Below are 20639 nucleotides of genomic sequence, written 5' to 3'. Positions count from 1 at the left end.
ATAATTTACATATAAATTCTTTAAAAATTAGGAAGTGTTTTCTTTTTGGATTTTGTTTTCTCATTTAGTCTCTTATGGTTGAGGTTTACCTATGAGAAAATGTTCAGGCCTCTCATCTTTTTAGGTGGGAGACCTTACACAATTGGTGGCTGACTGAATATTTTTTGTCCCGCTGTAACAATTGTGTTGCTTTTATTTAAATTGTAGTAATGTAGCTGAACACGACTAGCTTGAAATGCTCTGTAATGACGTGATGGCTAACATGGGTGTGATAGTCTGGTTGAATTATGGAAACATTGTTTTACAGCCTACAGGCTGACTGTAACTCACTGAATCTCAGTACTTATCACAGGAATGATGAAAGACCGTTGTGTTGACTTCCACCTTTTTGTTGTGGTTGTCCAGTTGTGCTTAAATCCAAAGTGTGCTGTAGTTTGTGTGTTTGTTCAGAATGTGCAGTATTCTCTGGAATATTCGTTCACTTCAGCTCCAGGTGGATTTTTGTCAACAGAAGTTAACTTCTAAAGTCTTTCTCTCCTGTTGCTCATGTGGCCGTAGAGTTCACTGGAAACGTCTGAGACATTTGAAGTTCTGGTGGTGTTGGTGCTTCTTTTGGTTTGGTTTTAAATCTCAACCATAAATGAACAGCTTCAATAACAAAATCGTCCAAATTCCACTAAGTGGGTGGGGTTTGTGGTGTGATCTAGGTTGTAGTTTTTGGTTTAGCCTTCATGCAACACAGACATCTTTTTCTGAAGGATCTAGACTATTCTTCTTTCTGGTTCCTGTGAGCAGCACTCTAACCTCCATTCTGAAAATCCTCCTAATTTTTCTGTGCATTATGCAACTGATCTCAAGTGCTTCTGATTAGCTGCATGTGTGTTTGTCACTAAGATGGGCCTCTGCTGGATAAACGAGGGCAACACAACTGCTCACTGCTTTGTCCCAGTCAGCTGGACAGCAGGCAGCGCATTAGAATCCATCAGGAAATGTCTTCCGCTGTGCTCATTTCCTGTGTGGGCTCATGCCACGTTCTACAGTCAAGTCCCTTCTTTGCTGTAGAGATCGGTGGCTTGGAGACGGTTCAGGGTTTGCTGTGGGTCGGGCTAGTGTCTGCCCTACCTGGGTCAGGTGAGTTTACTACCAGTGTCCGGTGTCCCTGGACAGAACAGAGGTCCAATTCAGGTTAAGGGATGTTCTTCTTCACATGACTGGTAGAACTCTGCTGGTAAAGAATGTTAGGTCTACAGTGTCGCTGTCTGCCTGGAATATGGTTGCATTTTTGAATTGAATGTTATATTTGCTGCCACATTAGTTGAAATCCAGGTAAATGTCTTTTTTTCTCTGTAAAATGGAACAGCTGCTGTCTGTACGGACGATGCTGGGAGAACAAGCTGGGTGGTGGTGTGGGCGGAGTTAAATGAAGGTTGCTGGTGGGGGACATTCCCACAGCCAAATGAGGCTGTTTGACTGACGGCTCATGTGGTTTCAGCTGTGGAAGTTGACGCATTTAGCAGAGTCAACCGTTTAAACACAGAGTGGTGAGAAGGACGGAACCTAACAGCTGATGTGGTTCTGATGTGGTTCTGATCCACTGCAGGTACAGAAACCAGCAGCAACATCTGGAGATCTCCATTTGTTCTGGTCTTTGCTCACAGCCTGGCTGCAGCTCTGATCCGCTCTGACTCCTTTGACTCGTTGAGCGAAGGCATCGCTTGTCTTGAGCATTTTTCTAGGAATCCGTTCCCTGCTAGACTTTTGGAATGCTGAACCCAGACGCCGACCTGCTGCTGCTTGTGCAGACCTGCAGGGGAACAGGAATGTTTCTCTGAAACCTTCTCAGCCTTCAGCACCGACACCATGGCGGTCGCATTCCAGCGTCCAGCAGTTGTTGATGGAAACCTCTGTACTGTACTGTGTACAGTGATGACTCCATGTTGGTACCTACCTTTTTATCTTTAGATTGTCAAAACTGCAGGCGTCTTCTAACTGCATGTAAATAAGAGACGCATGCAGTCTGAATATGAGTGGCAGCTGTGGACCGTGTGGGTGGATGCGTCTGTGGATTCAAACCTGCGGTCTTTATGGCTTTAACAATGACATTTGTCTTTTGTTTTGGGGGGGGGGGGTCACCAGCTCCCCTATGACTTCTTTAACGTCTCTGTTGCCGCCCGAGCGGTTTTACTCCACAGCTCCTCCAGCAGTGTTTGCTGGTTTCTCCTCACCATCTGCTCGGCCTCATTCCTGCTGGTTGACGGCGCTCTCCGTCATTTTCTGTCCGTCGGGCAGCAGTCGCTTTCTGCCAAGGCTCGGATCTGAATGAGCTCTGGCTGAAGGAGGATTCAGCTCAGCGGAGAAGACTCTGAAGCACAGCCACATGGTCTGTAACACAAACGCTGAGCGTGGAAGACTGCTGACAGAAACCTGCTTCCTGCAGGAACAGCAGTGTTTACTGAAGGTTTTCCTGCAGAGTACTCAGGAGTTTACTTCATGTTCAGCCTGATGTCCACCTTTAGAGAAGCAGCATGCAGAGATCAGGCCAAATGTGACAAACATGGGGGTGAAGAGGAAAGCTGTGATACGGTTGTTCAAGAGACGTTTGGAGTTTAGTCTGTAGAAGCTCACACACCTGCAGATTTGGTTAATACTGTAAAAATGTGTTCTTCCTGTCAGTGGAGACCTTCTGAATGTTTTTTTTTGTCTCGTTTCTGTTTTTTTGGGATGTAAATGTTTGCTTCGTCTAAAGATGATTGACATCAAAGGTGTTTTAAACTCAACTCTCTCTCTGATTTGCTGGAAAATGTCTGTGCCAATAAGCTAAAAGACCACCTTAACATATTTTCTTCTCATTGTTTGAATTTTGGTCCTTTTTAACTATCATGAATAAAGGTGCTTCTGTGTATTTTGTTCCTGGTTGAACAGTACACATAACACCATGGTACCATGCTAGTTATGGATATTAAGTTTGCCATTTTCACTCTGAAAAGAAAAATATTCCTTAAAAAAAATCATTTTTTTCTTCTTTATATTAAAGACCAAGAGGGGCTTAAACGTTCCTGCAGAACAAACATGAACAATGCATCTCACCTGAGAGTATATAATATTATAGTAATAATACTATGTACTCTGTAGTTACATAGAGTATATAATACTATAGTTATAATACTGTGTACTCTGTAGTCACAGAGAGTATATAATACTATAGTTATAATACTGTGTACTCTGTAGTTACTCTCTAGTTACAGAGAGTATATAATACTATAGTTATAATACTGTGTACTCTGTAGTCACAGAGTATAAATACTATAGTTATAACACTATGTACTCTGTAGTTACAGAGAGTATATAATACTATAGTTATAATACTGTGTACTCTGTAGTTACTCTCTAGTTACAGAGAGTATATAATACTATAGTTATAATAATATGTACTCTTTAGTTACTCTCTAGTTACAGAGAGTATATAATACTATAGTTATAATAATATGTACTCTGTAGTTACTCTCTAGTTACAGAGAGTATATAATACTATAGTTATAATAATATGTACTCTGTAGTTACTCTCTAGTTACAGAGAGTATATAATACTATAGTTATAATAATATGTACTCTGTAGTTACTCTCTAGTTGCAGAGAGTATATAATACTATAGTTATAATAATATGTACTCTGTAGTTACTCTCTAGTTGCAGAGAGTATATAATACTATAGTTATAATACTGTACTCTATAATCACAGAGTATATAATACTATAGTTATAATACTGTGTACTCTGTAGTTACTCTCTAGTTACAGAGAGTATATAATACTATAGTTATAATACTGTACTCTGTAATCACAGAGTATATAATACTATAGTTATAATACTGTGTACTCTGTAGTCACAGAGTATAAATACTATAGTTATAACACTATGTACTCTGTAGTTACAGAGAGTATATAATACTATAGTTATAATACTGTGTACTCTGTAGTTACTCTCTAGTTACAGAGTATATAATACTATAGTTATAATAATATATACTCTGTAGTCACAGAGTATATATTATAGTTATAATACTGTGTACTCTGTAGTTACAGAGAGTATATAATACTATAGTCATAATACTGTGTACTCTGTCGTTACATAGAGTATATAATACTATAGTTATAGTACTGTGTACTCTGTAGTTACAGAGTATATAATACTATAGTTATAATACTGTGTACTCTGTAGTTACAGAGTATATAATACTATAGTTATAATACTGTGTACTCTGTAGTTACAGAGAGTATATAATACTATAGTTATAATACTGTGTACTCTGTAGTTACAGAGTATATACTACTATAGTTATAATACTGTGTACTCTGTAGTTACTTTCTAGTTACAGAGAGTATATAATACTATAGTTATAATACTGTGTACTCTGTAGTCACAAAGTATATAATACTATAGTAATAATACTGTGTACTCTGTAGTCACAGAGTATATAATACTATAGTTATAATACTATGTACTCTGTAGTTACAGAGAGTATATACTATAGTTATAATACTGTGTACTCTGTAGTTACAGAGAGTGTATAATACTATAGTTATAATACTATGTACTCTGTAGTCACAGAGTATATAATACTATAGTTATAATACTGTGTACTTTGTAGTCACAGAGTATAAATACTATAGTTATAACACTATGTACTCTGTAGTTACAGAGAGTATATAATACTATAGTTATAATACTGTGTACTCTGTAGTTACTCTCTAGTTACAGAGAGTATATAATACTATAGTTATAATACTATGTACTCTGTAGTCACAGAGTGTATATAATACTATAGTTATAATACTGTGTACTCTGTAGTTACAGAGTGTATAATCCTATGGTTATAATACTATGTACTCTGTAGTTACAGAGTATAAATACTATAGTTATAATACTATGTACTCTGTAGTTACAGAGAGTATATAATACTATAGTTATAATACTGTGTACTCTGTAGTTACATAGAGTATATAATACTATAGTTATAATACTGTGTATTCTGTAGTTAAAGAGAGTATATAATACTATAGTAATAATACTATGTACTCTGTAGTCACAGAGTATAAATACTATAGTTATAATACTATGTACTTTGTAGTCACGGAGTATATAATACTATAGTTACAATACTATGTACTTTGTAGTTACAGAGAGTATATAATACTATAGTTATAATACTGTGTACTCTGTAGTTACATAGAGTATATAATACTATAGTTATAATACTGTGTACTCTGTAGTTACATAGAGTATATAATACTATAGTTATAATACTGTGTATTCTGTAGTTAAAGAGAGTATATAATACTATAGTAATAATACTATGTACTCTGTAGTTACAGAGTATATAGTGTTTCCCTGCGTGGAGCTGCTGCTGATGAATCATCATCCTCATCATCATATCATCAATCATGATAATAATTGATAATATTCCCATTGATCATTTGTCCCTTTCGGAGCAGAAGTGACCAACGGTTTGTCTTCTCCACATGGAGACGTAGGAAGAAGGAACAAAGTCTCCTGACGTGATCCCGTCCACAGTGACCTCTGGTCCCTGATGGCGTCCGTCCTGCTGCAGCAGTGTGTCTCTGTACGTTCCTGCGGCATCTCGGGGTTTAGGCGTGACGGTAAACGATAGCAGCTCTTAAACGTCTCTACGGACTTGTTGCATCAGCTGATTGCCCCGGGGGCTGCTGTGGGACTACGGAACCCAACAGCGCGGTATCAACAATGAAGACGGAGGCGTGATGAGGCTGAATCTGAATTCTTCCCCCACATGTAGCCCTCAGAACGGAGGGTGACACAAAAGTACCACCCGATGACATCATCAGTAGTACGTTAGCGCTCAGGTTTACGTCATATCGGTCGTATAAAAAAGGTCATGCATCCACAAAAAGTCGTTACTTTCTTTACGTTTAGACGTTTGTGCATCAGAGCACACCCACGGGAAGAAATGTCCCTCCCCCTCGAAGGGTGGGGGGAGGAATTGGGCCTGCTAGCCTGGAAATGTGACCTTTAGCTTGAAGCTCTGAGCTGAACGGCGTTTCTGACCCTCCAGAACTTGCTCTCTTATTCTGCTTTCAGTTCGTCCCCCCCCTCTTCTATTTTACGCTTCATTGCCTTTTTTTCATCCCTTTTCGGTCGTTACCATTCTGACGGCCGTAGCCATCTATCCTACATGCACACAGACGTGGAAGCTCCATGTGCGTGCACGTGAACCCCATGCGCTGCCGTCCAGAGGCCGAGCAGCAGGACATGGGATGGAAATAGCTGCTGCCCCCGTTTGCGGGGGCCGATCAGGATGTTCAGGGTCTCATCTGGGTCTCCTAAATGGGGCAGCTCCACCGCCAGTCGCACAAACGACTCGGACTCGTGAACTAGAAACAACCGCAGCTTAGGAGTGTCACGCCGCGTCTGTGGGCGGGGTTTTCTGACGGTCAGTTCCACCCTTCATCATCTGCTGCGTCCTCCATAAAACCTAAAGACGTCTGTGTCCAGTTACTAATATAACGGTCTTTACTGGAAGACCATGATGCTGATTTATGAGGAGGAACACACAAAAACGTTTGAATTACCACTTTAGAGTCGTAAACTTAGGAGAATAAACCCAAATAGTTACGACTTTAAAAGCCATGAGCCAGATTCATCATTGTTTTTCTCACGAATTAACTTCTTTTACTGTAAATTTATTTAGTATAAAATTGTATTTCCAACTTTAAAACATGTAAAATTAGCAGAAAAAGTCCTAAATTTATGATAAAAACACTAAAGTTGCCTTTTTATCGGAGCTGTGCTCAAAACAGGAGCGTTTTGTGAAGTTTTATTTCCAGATAATCAAAGAAATTTGAACCTTTCTGTAACTGTAAATCATTTTAATTGAGAGAATAACGGTGAAGATGCCAAAGACTGGGCGTCCTCAAACAGAAGCGTCACGCAGATCTAGTGTTTGGAGGAAGAAAGGATGGAAGTGGACGTCTGCAGGGACACCGACGTCTTCATCAACGCTGCAGAGATCCTGCAATCAATCAAGAAAACCTGAATAAACCATAAATAGAACAAAGGATTTTCCAAACGTTATCAATAAATGTTCAGCTCACCTTTACAAGTTCAACACAGTTGGATCAAGAATGGGATCCGCTGCTGCACAGCCTCACCTGCTGGACTGTAGACTCACTTCCACTTTATTTAGTTATAAATGATCAGATTTCATGATTTATTTATTTATTTATTTATTTGGTGGCCCTAATCCTCCATCTGTCATTAACCAGATGATGCGTCCATCAAGTTCTGTTTGGCTCCATGCAGCTTAATGTTCAGGCTCCACTTTATGGATGACTTATCTTCAAACTTATTAAAAACTCCCAAAAAGTATTTGTGAAGTAAAAGCAGACGTCCCCTTTCAGGCATCGCTACATCCAAACCAACCTGGAGTGGCTCCAGCTTCCTGTTTTGTGTTGCAAGGACCACTTTGCATAGGCAGAGTAACTTTGCATACGCAGGAGGAGCCAGCCTCATTTCTAACAGGAAAGCCTGCAGGACGCAGAAACGTGGCTGAAAAGCTTCAGTTCTCCACGCCGTCCTGCTGCACTACTGAAAGCAGCTTTAGTGCTGCTGCTGCTGCTGCTGCTGCTGCTGCTGCTGCTGCTGCTGTGCTGCTGCTGCTGCTGCTGCTGCTGTGCTGCTGTTGCTGCTGCTGCTGCTGCTGCTGCTGTGCTGCTGCTGCTGCTGCTGTGCTGCTGCTGCTGCTGTTGCTGCTGCTGCTGCTGCTGCTGTGCTGCTGCTGTGCTGCTGTGCTGCTGCTGCTGCTGCTGCTGCTGCTGCTGTGCTGCTGCTGTGCTGCTGCTGCTGCTGCTGCTGCTGCTGCTGCTGTGCTGCTGCTGCTGCTGCTGCTGCTGCTGCTGCTGCTGCTGCTGCTGCTGCTGTGCTGCTGCTGCTGCTGCTGCTGCTGTGCTGCTGCTGCTGCTGCTGTGCTGCTGCTGTGCTGCTGTGCTGCTGCTGCTGCTGCTGCTGCTGCTGCTGCTGCTGCTGCTGCTGCTGTTACTGCTGCTGCTGTTACTGCTGCTGCTGTGCTGCTGCTGCTGTTACTGTTACTGCTGCTGCTGTTACTGCTGCTGCTGTGCTGCTGCTGCTGTTACTGCTGCTGCTGTTACTGCTGCTGCTGTTACTGCTGCTGCTGTTACTGCTGCTGCTGTTACTGCTGCTGCTGTTTCTGCTGCTGCTGTTTCTGCTGTTACTGCTGCTGCTGCTGCTGCTGTTGCTGCTGCTGCTGCTGCTGCTGCTGCTGCTGCTGCTGCTGCTGCTGCTGTGCTGCTGCTGCTGCTGCTGTTGCTGCTGCTGCTGCTGCTGCTGCTGCTGCTGCTGCTGCTGCTGCTGTGCTGCTGCTGCTGCTGTGCTGCTGCTGCTGCTGCTGTGCTGCTGCTGCTGCTGCTGTGCTGCTGCTGCTGTTACTGCTGCTGCTGTTTCTGCTGTTACTGCTGCTGCTGCTGCTGCTGTGCTGCTGCTGCCGCTGCCGTCCTGCCTTTGATCCACGGCCCTGCATCAAACACGCTCTGTTCCATAAATATTCAGCGGTTTTCCATGGAGCTGGTGTCCAATCGTTCTGCAGCCTCATGGCCTCTTCATTTGAGAAGCAAATGTGTTCAGCTGGAACGCCGCCCGGTGATTGTTCATGGATGTCTGAGCAGACAAAGGGGGGTTAATGCTGATGCTGAAACCACGGTCTCAAATGAACACGCCACAAACCAGCGGCGAGCATTTTGTCCTCTTTGGCGTCGCCACACGGCGAGTAATATTCATGTTTGTTAGCTCTCCTTTTGAGGAGTTTCTATTCACTTTAATGTTTTATGACCCCCCCCCCACCTGGTCACTTCTAATACACATCTAAATCCTGTTTGGGCTGATGGAGCGGCGGCACGTCAGGATTTGGAGACGGCGGCGTCGTTACGCACTGATGCTACGATGCTAACCAGCCGTTCTGTGTGAGCCGAGGCTAAGATGTGGCGGATAAATACAACAGAAGGAGGTCAAAGGTCATTCATTGAACCCAGTGGCAGACTGTTTATTACCCAGGAAAGCTACGTCTGAATCCCTCATGAACCATTTTAGGATGCAGAAACCATATTTGCATTGCAGGTTGAAAATTCCTGCTGCCACAATAAAAGCCTCTAAATAAACGGAATAAACCAAACAGTAAACAAACCTCATGATGCAGCTACAGCAATAAACAGACAACAACCACAGACATTTGGACTATTATTTATTATGATGTTCATCATTTCACTCATCAGAAACTCAGATTATTAGCAGACTTCATCCGTCCTCCTCTCTTCCCTCCAACAGTCCATTATCGTCCAGATGATGGTCTTCAGTTCCATCCAGAAGTGTTTTCTATTCCATCATCAGTGCTGAGAGTCCGTCCAGTTGTGTCTCTGTAGGTTTGAATCCGCTTTAGAGCCAAAATGTCCGCTGGACAGACGCAGTGGACACGGGGACGGTCAGTCCAAACACACAGATCTGTGCGTCTGCTTCATGATTCCCTCAGGAAGTCATCAGTGGGAGACGTTCCTGCTGGATCCTCCATGGATGCATCACAGTCAGTCTGTTTGAACTGAGACACATCCAAAAGTCTGGCTGCATGTGACTTCCTGAAACTTCTGTCCAATCAGAAGCTCTGAATACTGTGACGCTGCCTAGGCCTGCTAGAAGGCCCTGCTGACACCAACTCACAATCTGATTGGTTGAAGGAAATGAATGGCAGACACTGATTTTTCATTAGGAAGCCTTAACAACGGATAATGAGGCCTATTTAGCTCTGACTGCCTTTAATGAGTCTGCATGGAGAAAATACCATGAACACAAGATTCAGATACTTTTTAGGCCTTCAGAAAAGGTCCTGAAGGCCCTGACGGCCCACCACTGATAGAAATATTTAAATTATTTTCTAAACGACAGAAATTAATTTGCTGTGTTTTAGCGTCTTTGTAGCATTACAGAGCCCCCCCCCATGAAGTTCTGCATCTTAACCGACATTGATGTAAATGACTAAAATCCAAAACTTTATCATGTCTTCAGTCTGTTTTTATATAAAAATGGAGGCAGAAGGAGGAAAATAGGACATTTTCTGTCAATCTAATTGATATAATTGATACTTTCTTTATTCCACAATGGGGAAATTCTTCTCCGCATTTGACACATTCCCTGGGGGGGAGCGGTGAGCTGCAGCTGAACCGCTTTGGGAGGCAGTTGAGTCAGGGGTCTTGCCCAGGGACCCCCATTGGGGGATGGCAATTGCTCGCATTGATACGGTAATTATGGTAATTGCCCCCAGTTATTGTTGTGTATTCCCCTCCGGGAATCGAACCTTTGGATTCCTGCGTGGCAGCCCTTTACCTTACCAACTGAGCTACCCAGCCGCTTATCTGCCCCTATCTGCCTCGTTTGAGGAGGTAAAGAAGGCTGGACGGTGGCTAGCGCTCTTGCCCCACAGACGGCGTGTTTTCCTCCGATCAGGCGCTCATTCTGACGTCCATGTAACCACAGCTTAGGGATGATGCGTTCGGTCCACACGAGTCGAGTCAAAGTCTGAGGCAGAACCCGACCGCACCAGGGCCTCCCGACAGTTGGACTGTGGATGTTCTGTGATCCATGAACAACCACATTCTGTCACAGCTGCAGTCTTCTCAGCAGAAAACACCAACGGTTCATTTTACTTTCTTTTTTCTTTGGCAGATCACCAGAAGTTGGAGCGGGAAGCCCGAATCTGCCGCCTGCTGAAACACCCCAACATCGGTACGTCTGCCCTCCTGTGCGTCTATGACAGCTGCTGTGTTCTGGACTCAAACCATGTTGTCTTACATTTTATTTCAATACATTCATGTGTGATGGTTTAGGGTGAAAGCTAAAGTGTACCAACCTTCCTCTGACATCATGATCAGATGTTCACAGTACATGTACTATGTACTAGTTCTGTACTGTGTATCAGTACTATTAGAAGGCTTTCTGACTTGAGCCTTCAGCTCAAGCAAACAGCAGAGCACATTTAAAGTGGATTATTCTTAAAAACGTATTACTCTGCCGAGGCCAAAAGCAGCAGACGTTTGGTATTTTAATGGATTGAGTCTTGGTTGGGTCGTCAAAGGGTTCGTGCCTCAGCCTGGTGCTAAGATCCCCCCCCCCACACAGCAGCCTGTTTGGTGAAACTCTCCATCCTTGGAGGCCAAACAGCCGCTTCTGCCCCTGTGCTCTTCTCTGTCACCCCTTTAAGGGCAGAAAGACTCGATGATGTTTTTACGGTGGCTTAAAGATAAATAGGACCGTATCTGCAGGAACCGAAGGAGCAAAAGCTGTGTGTTTTCTTGAAACTGTGAGATTAGATGCAGAAAGATTAGGAGTGGAGTGATGCTGCATGTGGCGTCTGAAGGGGTATTTGAAGGGGGTGCTGAGGCAATTACCGCGCTGCCACACATGCAATGCCCTAATCTCTCTGCCCCTTCAGTGAAACCGAAACCACAGCTCTGTGACTTGATGCACAGACAAAGTGTGATGTGCAGGAAGGCGTTTCAGCAGACGATGTTTCTGTTTCTGCAACAGTTCTCTCTCCTGCTGATGGCGGTAAGCGTGACAGCCAGACGTCTGCTGGGTCTGAACAGTCTTCGTTTAGATGAAACCACAGCAGAAAAGCATGCAGAAACGTCGATTCCCTGAAACAAACATGCTTGTGAGCGTGATATGAGGCAGGACCGTCTGTAGGCGCTGAGAACCGAGCAAACCAGAGTAGAAATGCAGTTCTAGTATGTTTGGATCCCAGAAGGTTGGGTAGAAAGACATTTTCAACATTCTTACTTGCAGGATCAACAGACGCATCTATACAGGGATGAATACTGTCTACTTTCTGATAAGTTACACGGTCAACTGTAAGACGGGAAATAGTTAGTATGTTGGCTTTAAAAACCAAAGCAAACCTTTAACATCCCAGACTGTAACAGAACAGGGTTTGACTTATATGTACAGTAACTTATAAACTTAAAGAATATTCAGGAAAATCTGTTTGGAACACAGAAGTTTGGCTGAGAGTTCTCTGTTTGTGCAGCAGACGGGTGATTTAAGCGACCTTCTCCGTGTCTTCCCTCCACAGTGCGGCTGCACGACAGCATCTCAGAGGAGGGATTCCACTACCTGGTCTTCGACTTGTAAGCCAACTCTTTTTACGTTGCAATACTTCTGAGGAGAAAGGGTGAAACCGGGTGAACCAGGACTGAATCTGTTGAACTCTGGCAGTGGGAGATCTTCAAATCTGTCCGCCTCTCCAGAAATGTGAGAAATTGTAGGCAGAGAGATAATTGGTGGATTGTTAAAAAAACTTCCATCTCCTGTTGGATAGAATGGGGTTGATGTGTCTGAACCTCTGGAGAAAGCGTGGAAACATTCAGTTAAAGCATGTGTGTGAATGATGGATGAAGATGGTCAGATAGGCTCCTCCCATAATGCCATGTGCCGTATTAACCATCCATTCACCATTCAAACACTGATGCAACATGACCTGGAATGACTGAATCTCTGAATGTGGGGGTGCATGAATGCAGCAGCTGAACCTTCTTCTGCTGCTTTGGGGTTTTTGCAGGAGGCTTTGAGTTTCCTCTGGATGGACGCTTAGAAGACTTAGGCTGTAGCTTCATCCTGTAGCTGCAAAGATGCAATAATATGCTAAGGTCACTGAATGAAGGATCCTTCAAACTGCCTGCATCACTGCCAGAGGTTATCATGGGAAATCTGAGCTATCAGTGTTTCTGCATTTGCTCCACACTGGCGGTTTAGGTCTCATCTGTAGAACTATCTATGTGAAAATAGTGCATGAAGTGATGCATGAAGCACGGTGCTTCTGGAATCTTTTCAGTGCAGAACGTCACGTGTTGCATGTGTGCTTGAAGCGTGTTTTGGAGTCCAGTTTGGGGGGTGCGTGTGTTGAACTGCAGTAGATAAACACTAATAGCTTCAGATGGGTGAGTGGAGACGTGGTCGGCACCTTTAAAATAACTTGCTGCCTGTTCTTAAAGTGCCGGTCTGAGCGCCGTGGCTTTCCAGTCAGCAACACTTTCAGAACACGACCCTGTTAACCCTGAGAGAATGTACCAGCGCTGCTGCCCAAGCAACAGGAGGCTACTGGACGCATGGACAGCCCTGGGGTTTGTCCCTTTATGGACCAGATGGGTGGCCCACTCCCACTTCAGATGTTCAATTCCATCAGAGCCAAAGGAAAAGCAGGAGGACCAAGGTTTCATCTTTAGGCACAGTGGGAGGCTGTCGGGATCCTCCAGCATCCGTCCAGCGTTCCTCCAGCATCCGTCCACCATCCGTCCAGCATCTGTCCAGTGTCCCTCCAGCATCTGTCCAGCTCTCACTGGTGTCCGTCTGCAGCAAATGAAAGTGAGCTCTTAGTTCCCAGCTCCAAAATGTGCTGCTCCCTGATTGAGTCAGGGGCCTGACCTGAGGCGGTGGGTTTGTCCATGGATGTATATTGCAGGATTAGCCTTGTCCATTTGCTGCTATACGCAGTGACGTGGGCGTTCAGGCGCTATAGCTATGCGTTGGTCCCGTCAACAGAACCCAGCTGTTCCAGTTTAGGACAGGCAGGCATCACCCACAAAAACGGGTTGCTCCCCCATTTCTACAATTAAAGTTTGGAAAATGATGATCTCGTGGTTCATTGAAATATGTATATATGAAGATTAATCCATGAACAGTGCAAGAACTGGGCCTTCTAGTGTTACAGGAGACGCATTGCTGTCAAATGAACAGCTTTCAAATCCCCATGATTCTGCATATATGCCAGAATCTGTGTGAGTGAGCTTATTGTTACCCAAACCCAGAAGTGTTAAAGTCCAGCAGCTTGAATTCCTGATAAACTTGACAAAGTGAAGATAAAAAGGCCTTTTTCCATTAAAAACAGCTCAAAGTGCTGAACAAAGTAAAACCACTGGAGCAGGTCCTAGAAGATCCATACATGGCTCACAAGATACTTCTGTGCAGGATTTCTTTACCATCCCACCTTTTGTATTAGACAAAATAGGCAAAACTTCATAAAGTGCTAGAAAATAAACACAGAACTCTTCTTTTTCATTTTTGGTCCAATCATCGCTCACTTGTCACGGACAGTCCAGTAAACACGTCTGTGTTGCGTCTTGTGGAGCGGTGAACATACCTGTCTGTCACTTGCTGCTTATCGCATTTCTAGTTGGAACTAAACTTCATTTTGTTGCTTTGTTTTTGTACATATTTAATGACAGTAATTAATACATGGATAAGTGGATACTGAATAAAAAACGGAGACATCCTTGCCCCACACAGAGCCGCTCCACTGCCTCTAAGCTGCATTGATGGTTGAGTCCAGACAGACGGATGCTGGTCTGATGGATACATCAGGACTGGAGGTGGAGGCGCGTCCTGTGGTGCCGCTGTAGCCTACAGCCCAGGCTGTTGAGCTGGATGAGCGTCTTCAACGGTCTTCTTGTGTCTGACTCACATCTGATGACCAGCATCTCAACCCTTAAGTTTAAGGGAAGCTTGTTGCTCAGATCCAGTGGAATGCCTCTTCTCATCTCCTCACTTACGCCACAATAAGAAATAATTCAAGCGTGTCCCAGTTTTGTGTGGCTTTAGACGCATCACAGCGATGGTGGATCCACTTCCTGTGGTCCAAAGACTGTTTCCCAGCATGTGTGCTCTAGTGCTCAATAATTACTGTGTGGCTTTTCTATAATGGATGTGCCGTCTGTGTGACTTGGCAAAGCGCTTCAGAGTGGAGTGGAATAACAAAAGCCGTATCCGTGTGTGCGTGAACATACATGATAGCACAAAGTCTTTTCTGCAGATAAGATGCTGTGGTGTTTTTACTGTTCCCCCCATGCAGAGTCACTGGTGGGGAGCTGTTTGAGGACATCGTTGCCAGAGAGTACTACAGTGAAGCTGATGCCAGGTTGGTGCAAACACTTATAAAAAAAAAATCCCTAGACCTGGAACATGTCGGTGTTTTTGGATGTAAGATATTTTTAGATTCCATCATCTGAACTTCTGCTGATGTCAATGGAACCTTTGTGGTTCAATACTATAGATCCTCCTGTTTCTCTTTATTCTAGTATCTTTCTTCATTTTTTGCTGCTTACCTCCTTCTACAGTGTTTCATCTATTTCAACCATCCAACTATCCAAATGTTCAACTCTTTCAGCTTTTTCCAGCTATGACTTTGCTCCTTTAAATCCTTGAACTTTTCCAGATATTCCAGGATTTCTGCCTCCATTGAAATAAATGGAGAATCCTTGGTGCAGAAACTCGCTGGTCAACATAGCATTCAATGCTGTATTTTCTGCTGGAAATGCAGCTCCTTCCAATTTAAAATTGTGTTGCTCAAACTTTGTGCCTTTAATGTCTGTTGTGTTTGTTCTTGATTGTGGATCCAGATTTTAATGGCATTCATTAAAAAAGCCGTTTGCTGTGTTCACGGAGCTCAGAGTACCGCAGAGGCGGCTGACCTCCACGCTGTAATCCCATTTCAGATTAGGACTTCTCTTTCTAAACTTTGGACTCACTTGAGCTTTTGAAAAGTTTCTTTTGATGTTTTTCACTAATTTTAGGCTCAAACAGGCCCAAAGTAGCTTTTAGGGAGTTTAGGTTCTGATTTGCTGTAGATTTAATCTTTAAAAATGGTTGCAAAGTTAATGTTGGTTTTATTTACATGTAAAAAATATCATTACTGTTATTGAAAGGCTCTTCTTGCTGGCCTTGTGATTTTTCTGTGGAGGAACAGTTCAAACGTTGCACTGTGTTGTGAGTGTTGCATTTGGAGGGTTGGGCCCAGCTGGGCAGGAAGACTGACTCATTTGGAAGCCTCACCAAATGTACAATGAAGAACAGACAGACCCTTTCCAAAAAATTACAAGGTCCAGGTGAATACTTGATTCTGATTGGCTGCTGGGTGTGCGTTAAAAAGTGATAATGCACGCCTGAACAGTAGTTCCGGTCACATATCTTATTGTTCTGTATCACTGCTCTGGCTTCTTTAAAACAACCTTTATCTTCATCGTCTGGACAAAAACAGGCGGTTGGAGGAGAACTGATGCTTTAATGAACACATCGTGATCATCAGCATAGATATCACTTTCCTTTGTCGCTGCAGTCGAGGTCCGCGCCGGCTCAGCCGGCTAAGTGGCGGACAAATAGTCCACTTTTTGAGAAAAACGCGATCCAAACCGAAAAAATGACAAGAATAAAGGACTAAAAACTGGTTTTATGTTTATTTCTTTTGTAAGTGACCGTGGTATAAGCGGGTGAATGACCTTTGAAATATGCATTATGAGAATACATTCTGATAATGCACACTTCAAAGGCCATGAACCCTTACATAATTCCATTGGAGAAAAGGTCACTTTCATACAGTATAGATTCCAGGCCCAAGGTTGAAGGGATTTTAAGTTTTTATCAGTTTTTCTTTACATGAATTTGGATTTTAGCACAAAAAACCCACAGAAACAGGATTTCATAAATTAGAAAACTCTGGAGAAATTCTTGTTTACTTGTCAGTTTGTGGAAAAAGCTCGACAGAGATCATGATCACAACTAATCGATCAAATCGATCACAACACAGTATTTTCCAAATGATGTGTCCATCCTCAAAACCTGGTAGCCTTAATAAGTGCCCGGATGCGCCGTGGCGTTGTGTGGAGGTTATGGAAGCCCAGATTTTCTTGATGCTTGCTGTCAGCTTTTCTTTGTTTTCGGGGCTTGTGCCCCAAGACCCCCCTCATTTTCCTTTAATAACCCCCCATGAATGTTCAGTGGGGTTTAGGGCCGGGGAGCAGGCCAGCCGAGCGCTGTGGGGGCTTGAACATCGAATCAGTGACAGTCTGGACAGAGACCAGGGGCCTCATTTCTAAAACTTTGCGTAGGATTTGCGTCAGAAGTGGCGTACGGGTGAAACATAGGACGTGCGTACGCACAGAAATATTCGGAGTTATAAAACCGTGCGCACGCACATCCTACGCATCTTTCCCTTAATAAATCACAACCAATTCTAAATGCAGCGCAGCTTTTGCGGCTTCATGACACGCCCATAGTTGCCCATAAATAGTCCGTGAAACGCCCACAAATGAATATTCATTGATTGCGAAACCATGGCAAACACAGAGAGAAAATCAAAAAAACGTAACTTCACTCAATGTGAAGTAGAAGTTATCGTTGGCGAGGTGGAAAAGAGGAGAATAATGTTGTTTGGAGGGCACAGTGTGGGCATTACTAATGCCAAAAAGGCACGTGATGGCAAACGGCGTTAATGCTGTAGCCTCACAACCTCGGACCGTGGCCGAAATAAAAAAGAAAAGGTCGGACATCAAAGTCGAGGCAAAAAAACGTCTAGCGCTGTACCCCCCCCCCCACACACACACACACCCGTGTCTGCCACGGGTGTTGGGGGGGGGGAGTCTGAACCGGCTCATAAGCCACTCGTCCTCGTTTGCCAACAAGTCTCCTTGCTGTCTAAAGATGTGTTCACTCCGAATTCTTCCATTTGCCACATCTTCTAAGATCAGCCATTGTGCGTCATTACGCATTGTGATGGGGCATTTTATTTCCATCCATTTATTACATCTGACAAGCTACAGATGTCGGTAATAATCCACGTGGAAATGGGAAATTGTTCAGCGCAAATGTAATTTCTTGTTGCTTTCTGAATGGTCGAGACATACGCCATACATTGTTTTATCAAAAATAAAACAAACTAAAGGCATATGCATGAATACCATAATTCTGTAGCTTATGAAGAAATGTTTTACTATGTAAACAACTTTCCCCAGTGGACAATTAATGCATCTCTCTATCTATCCATCTGTCTGTCTGTCTGCACCTATATCTGCTCTGCCAGACGGACACATTGACGAGAATATCAGTCTTGTACATTATTTCGTTCTGTTAACTATATTATTTATGAGGATGAATTGCACAACATGCCAATATTGCAGAACATATTTCACTTTTCTTTCTGCAAATAAGTGTTCATTTGAATTTCTGTTGTAATTTTCGTTTGATCTTTTTGTTTGTTTCACTGCTGATCGATCAAACGGGTGTTGGTGTAGCTGTTAATTGTCAGACTTGCTTTGTGAAGTCTTCATGTTATTTCTGAGAGGCAGTATTGTCATTTTCACTTTCACGTGTTTCTTCCATCTGCCGACGGTGTCGCCGTTTCTCATTTCACCCGTTTTTGTGCGTACGCCTGGGTCAGAGCGTGGAGGACCGCACATTTTCCCGTCAAGTTTGCTTTTTATAAATCTCAACTATTGCGTAGAGAGTGGCGTACGCCTTCTATTGTGCGTACGCAACCTTTATAAATGAGGCCCCAGGTCCTGCTGGAGGATGAAGTCTGCATCCAGATCCTCAGCAGAAGGAATCCTGAAGTCCTCCAGAACTTTCTGCTGGAACGTTGCAGTGGTTCTGGTTCTGAAGACAGCAGAGTTTACCAACACCAGCTGGACATTGCAGTCCAGATCCTGACGGACTGTGGACCATCAGTCTGAATGTGGTTTTGGAGCTGTTCCTCCTCCTGGTTCCAGTCTTTCTGCAGCTTCTGGAATCTGGTCCTTCTGATGATCCACTAAAGTCCACAGTCGTCTCTTTAGCTGCTGCATCTTCTCCTCCATCAGACTTTCTGTGGATCTGCTCGGACACTCTGGGACAGCCGGCCTCCTCAGCGAGGAGCTTCAGTGGTCTACCCAGACTCTGGAGGGGGTCCATGATGGTCTTCTGGATAGTCTGAAGTCTTCTCCACATAAACCAAACTGAACCAGGTTCATGACGTGTGGGGAAGCTGTGCTCAGAGTCTAGCAGATGATCAGTCGCTGAAACTGTTTCTAACATTCAGATTTCTCCAGAGTTTCTTCTGAAATCCTGTTTTTGTGGGTTTTTATCAGCTGGAACCCCAATTTAAGATAAGATAAAGCTTTATTGGTATTATACAGTCACACTTGGTACAACAGTACAACCAAAGAGCAAACTGTCCCACATTTAGACATTTAGGTCAGAACAAAAAAATAAATGCTTGACATCAATCAAACGGGCCCTGACTCTATAGTCTATGTAAGTTTCATTTTTGGATGGAAATGAATTGACTTTTCCATTTTGCAATCTTTTGGAACAGGTCTGTTTTTGGTAAACTGGTTCATAACATAAAAAGACAGGATGACATCCTCACAGTTTTTCTGCCCTTTTCTTGAGTTAAATGGGGCAGAAACTCCTAAATGTTCTGATGTGGAGCCTCTGTGGTGACGCTGCAAACATTAAGAGGTTCTCTTTCATTTACAAGAACCTTCCTCTAGAAAAAAAACATCCAGATAATTTACATTTGCAGAAGTGAGTCTTGGTCCGTCAGTAGAGTCCTTCCTTAAATGACGTAGAGATGACCTGAGGAACCTGGTTAGGATGCAGGTCCAGCCTCTGTAGGGGACGGGATGAGGACAGCGTCCAGTTCTACTCCTTTGGGGTCAGGTCCTCTGACTGAAGGCCTTCCTGTTTCTGTCTAGGCTTCTCCCAAAGAACAGCCCCTCCTTCCCAAACGGAAGGCGTGGTCTGACCCCTCCCTGTTGATGGAAATGGTAGATTTCTGCAGCCGTAGTGATTCTTCAGATCTGATGATGGTAGAGATGTTAATCTACATGTGGAGAGTCTCCAACCAGAAGTAGAAAAGTGTTGCTGTCCTTTAGTGAAGCCACCTTCAGACTGCAGCTCTGGACTCAGACGTCAGTAGAAAAGAGTTGAATCAGGTCCACTGACGGCCGCGGCCCCCCCAGAAGACCACCACTGCTTTCCCCATCAAGAGGTGTTGGAGCTCTAGCTGGGCTGTTCTGGTTCTTTTTTTCCTGATTCGTCTCCATCTTCCTCTCTCCTTTGCTTTTTGCCTGCCCCTCCTCCTCCTCCTCCTGCCCCTCCTCCTTATCCTCCTCCTCCTCTTCCTCCTCCTGCCCCTCCTCCTGCTCCTCCTCCTCCTTATCCTTTTCCTCCTCCTCCTCCTGCCCCTCCTCCTCCTTATCCTCCTCCTCCTCTTCCTCCTCCTGCTCCTCCTCCTCCTCCTGCCCCTCCTCCTTATCCTCCTCCTCCTCTTCCTCCTCCTGCCCCTCCTCCTGCTCCTCCTCCTCCTTATCCTCCTCCTGCCCCTCCTCCTCCTGCCCCTCCTCCTCCTGCTCCTCCTCTTCCTCCTCCTGCCTCTCCTCCTGCCCCTCCTCCTCCTCCTCCTTATCCTTTTCCTCCTCCTGCCCCTCCTCCTCCTGCCCCTCCTCCTCCTCTTCCTCCTCCTGCTCCTCCTCCTCCTGCCCCTCCTCCTTATCCTCCTCCTCCTCTTCCTCCTCCTGCCCCTCCTCCTGCTCCTCCTCCTCCTTATCCTCCTCCTCCTCTTCCTCCTCCTGCCCCTCCTCCTGCTCCTCCTCCTCCTCCTGCCCCTCCTCCTTATCCTCCTCTTCCTCCTCCTGCTCCTCCTCCTCCTCCTGCCCCTCCTCCTTATCCTCCTCTTCCTCCTCCTGCCCCTCCTCCTGCCCCTCTTCCTGCCCCTCCTCCTGCTCCTCCTCCTCCTGCTCCTCCT

The 20639-nt window shown here is 44.4% G+C and overlaps 1 protein-coding gene across 5 annotated transcripts in view; it reads left to right on the top strand.

Moving 5' to 3' along the window:
* Positions 1 to 20639, top strand: part of LOC101172229 (calcium/calmodulin-dependent protein kinase type II delta 1 chain) — an 81708-nt gene that overhangs the window by 15995 nt on the left and 45074 nt on the right. For 4 of the 5 annotated variants that reach the window (XM_023965797.1, XM_023965800.1, XM_023965801.1 and 1 more), the window contains exons 3-5: positions 10757 to 10816; positions 12162 to 12216; positions 14934 to 14999. In XM_023965797.1, coding sequence (XP_023821565.1) covers positions 10757 to 10816; positions 12162 to 12216; positions 14934 to 14999 — 181 coding nt within the window. Of the gene's footprint in view, positions 1 to 974; positions 1132 to 10756; positions 10817 to 12161; positions 12217 to 14933; positions 15000 to 20639 lie in introns of those variants that run through there. The other variant, XM_023965799.1, reaches the window with a different exon arrangement.

This window comes from Oryzias latipes, chromosome 18 (genome assembly GCF_002234675.1).
Source record: "Oryzias latipes chromosome 18, ASM223467v1".
Lineage (NCBI taxonomy): Eukaryota > Metazoa > Chordata > Actinopteri > Beloniformes > Adrianichthyidae > Oryzias > Oryzias latipes.
Note: the sequence above shows the minus strand (reverse complement) of the source record. Positions and strands in the feature narration are given on the sequence as shown.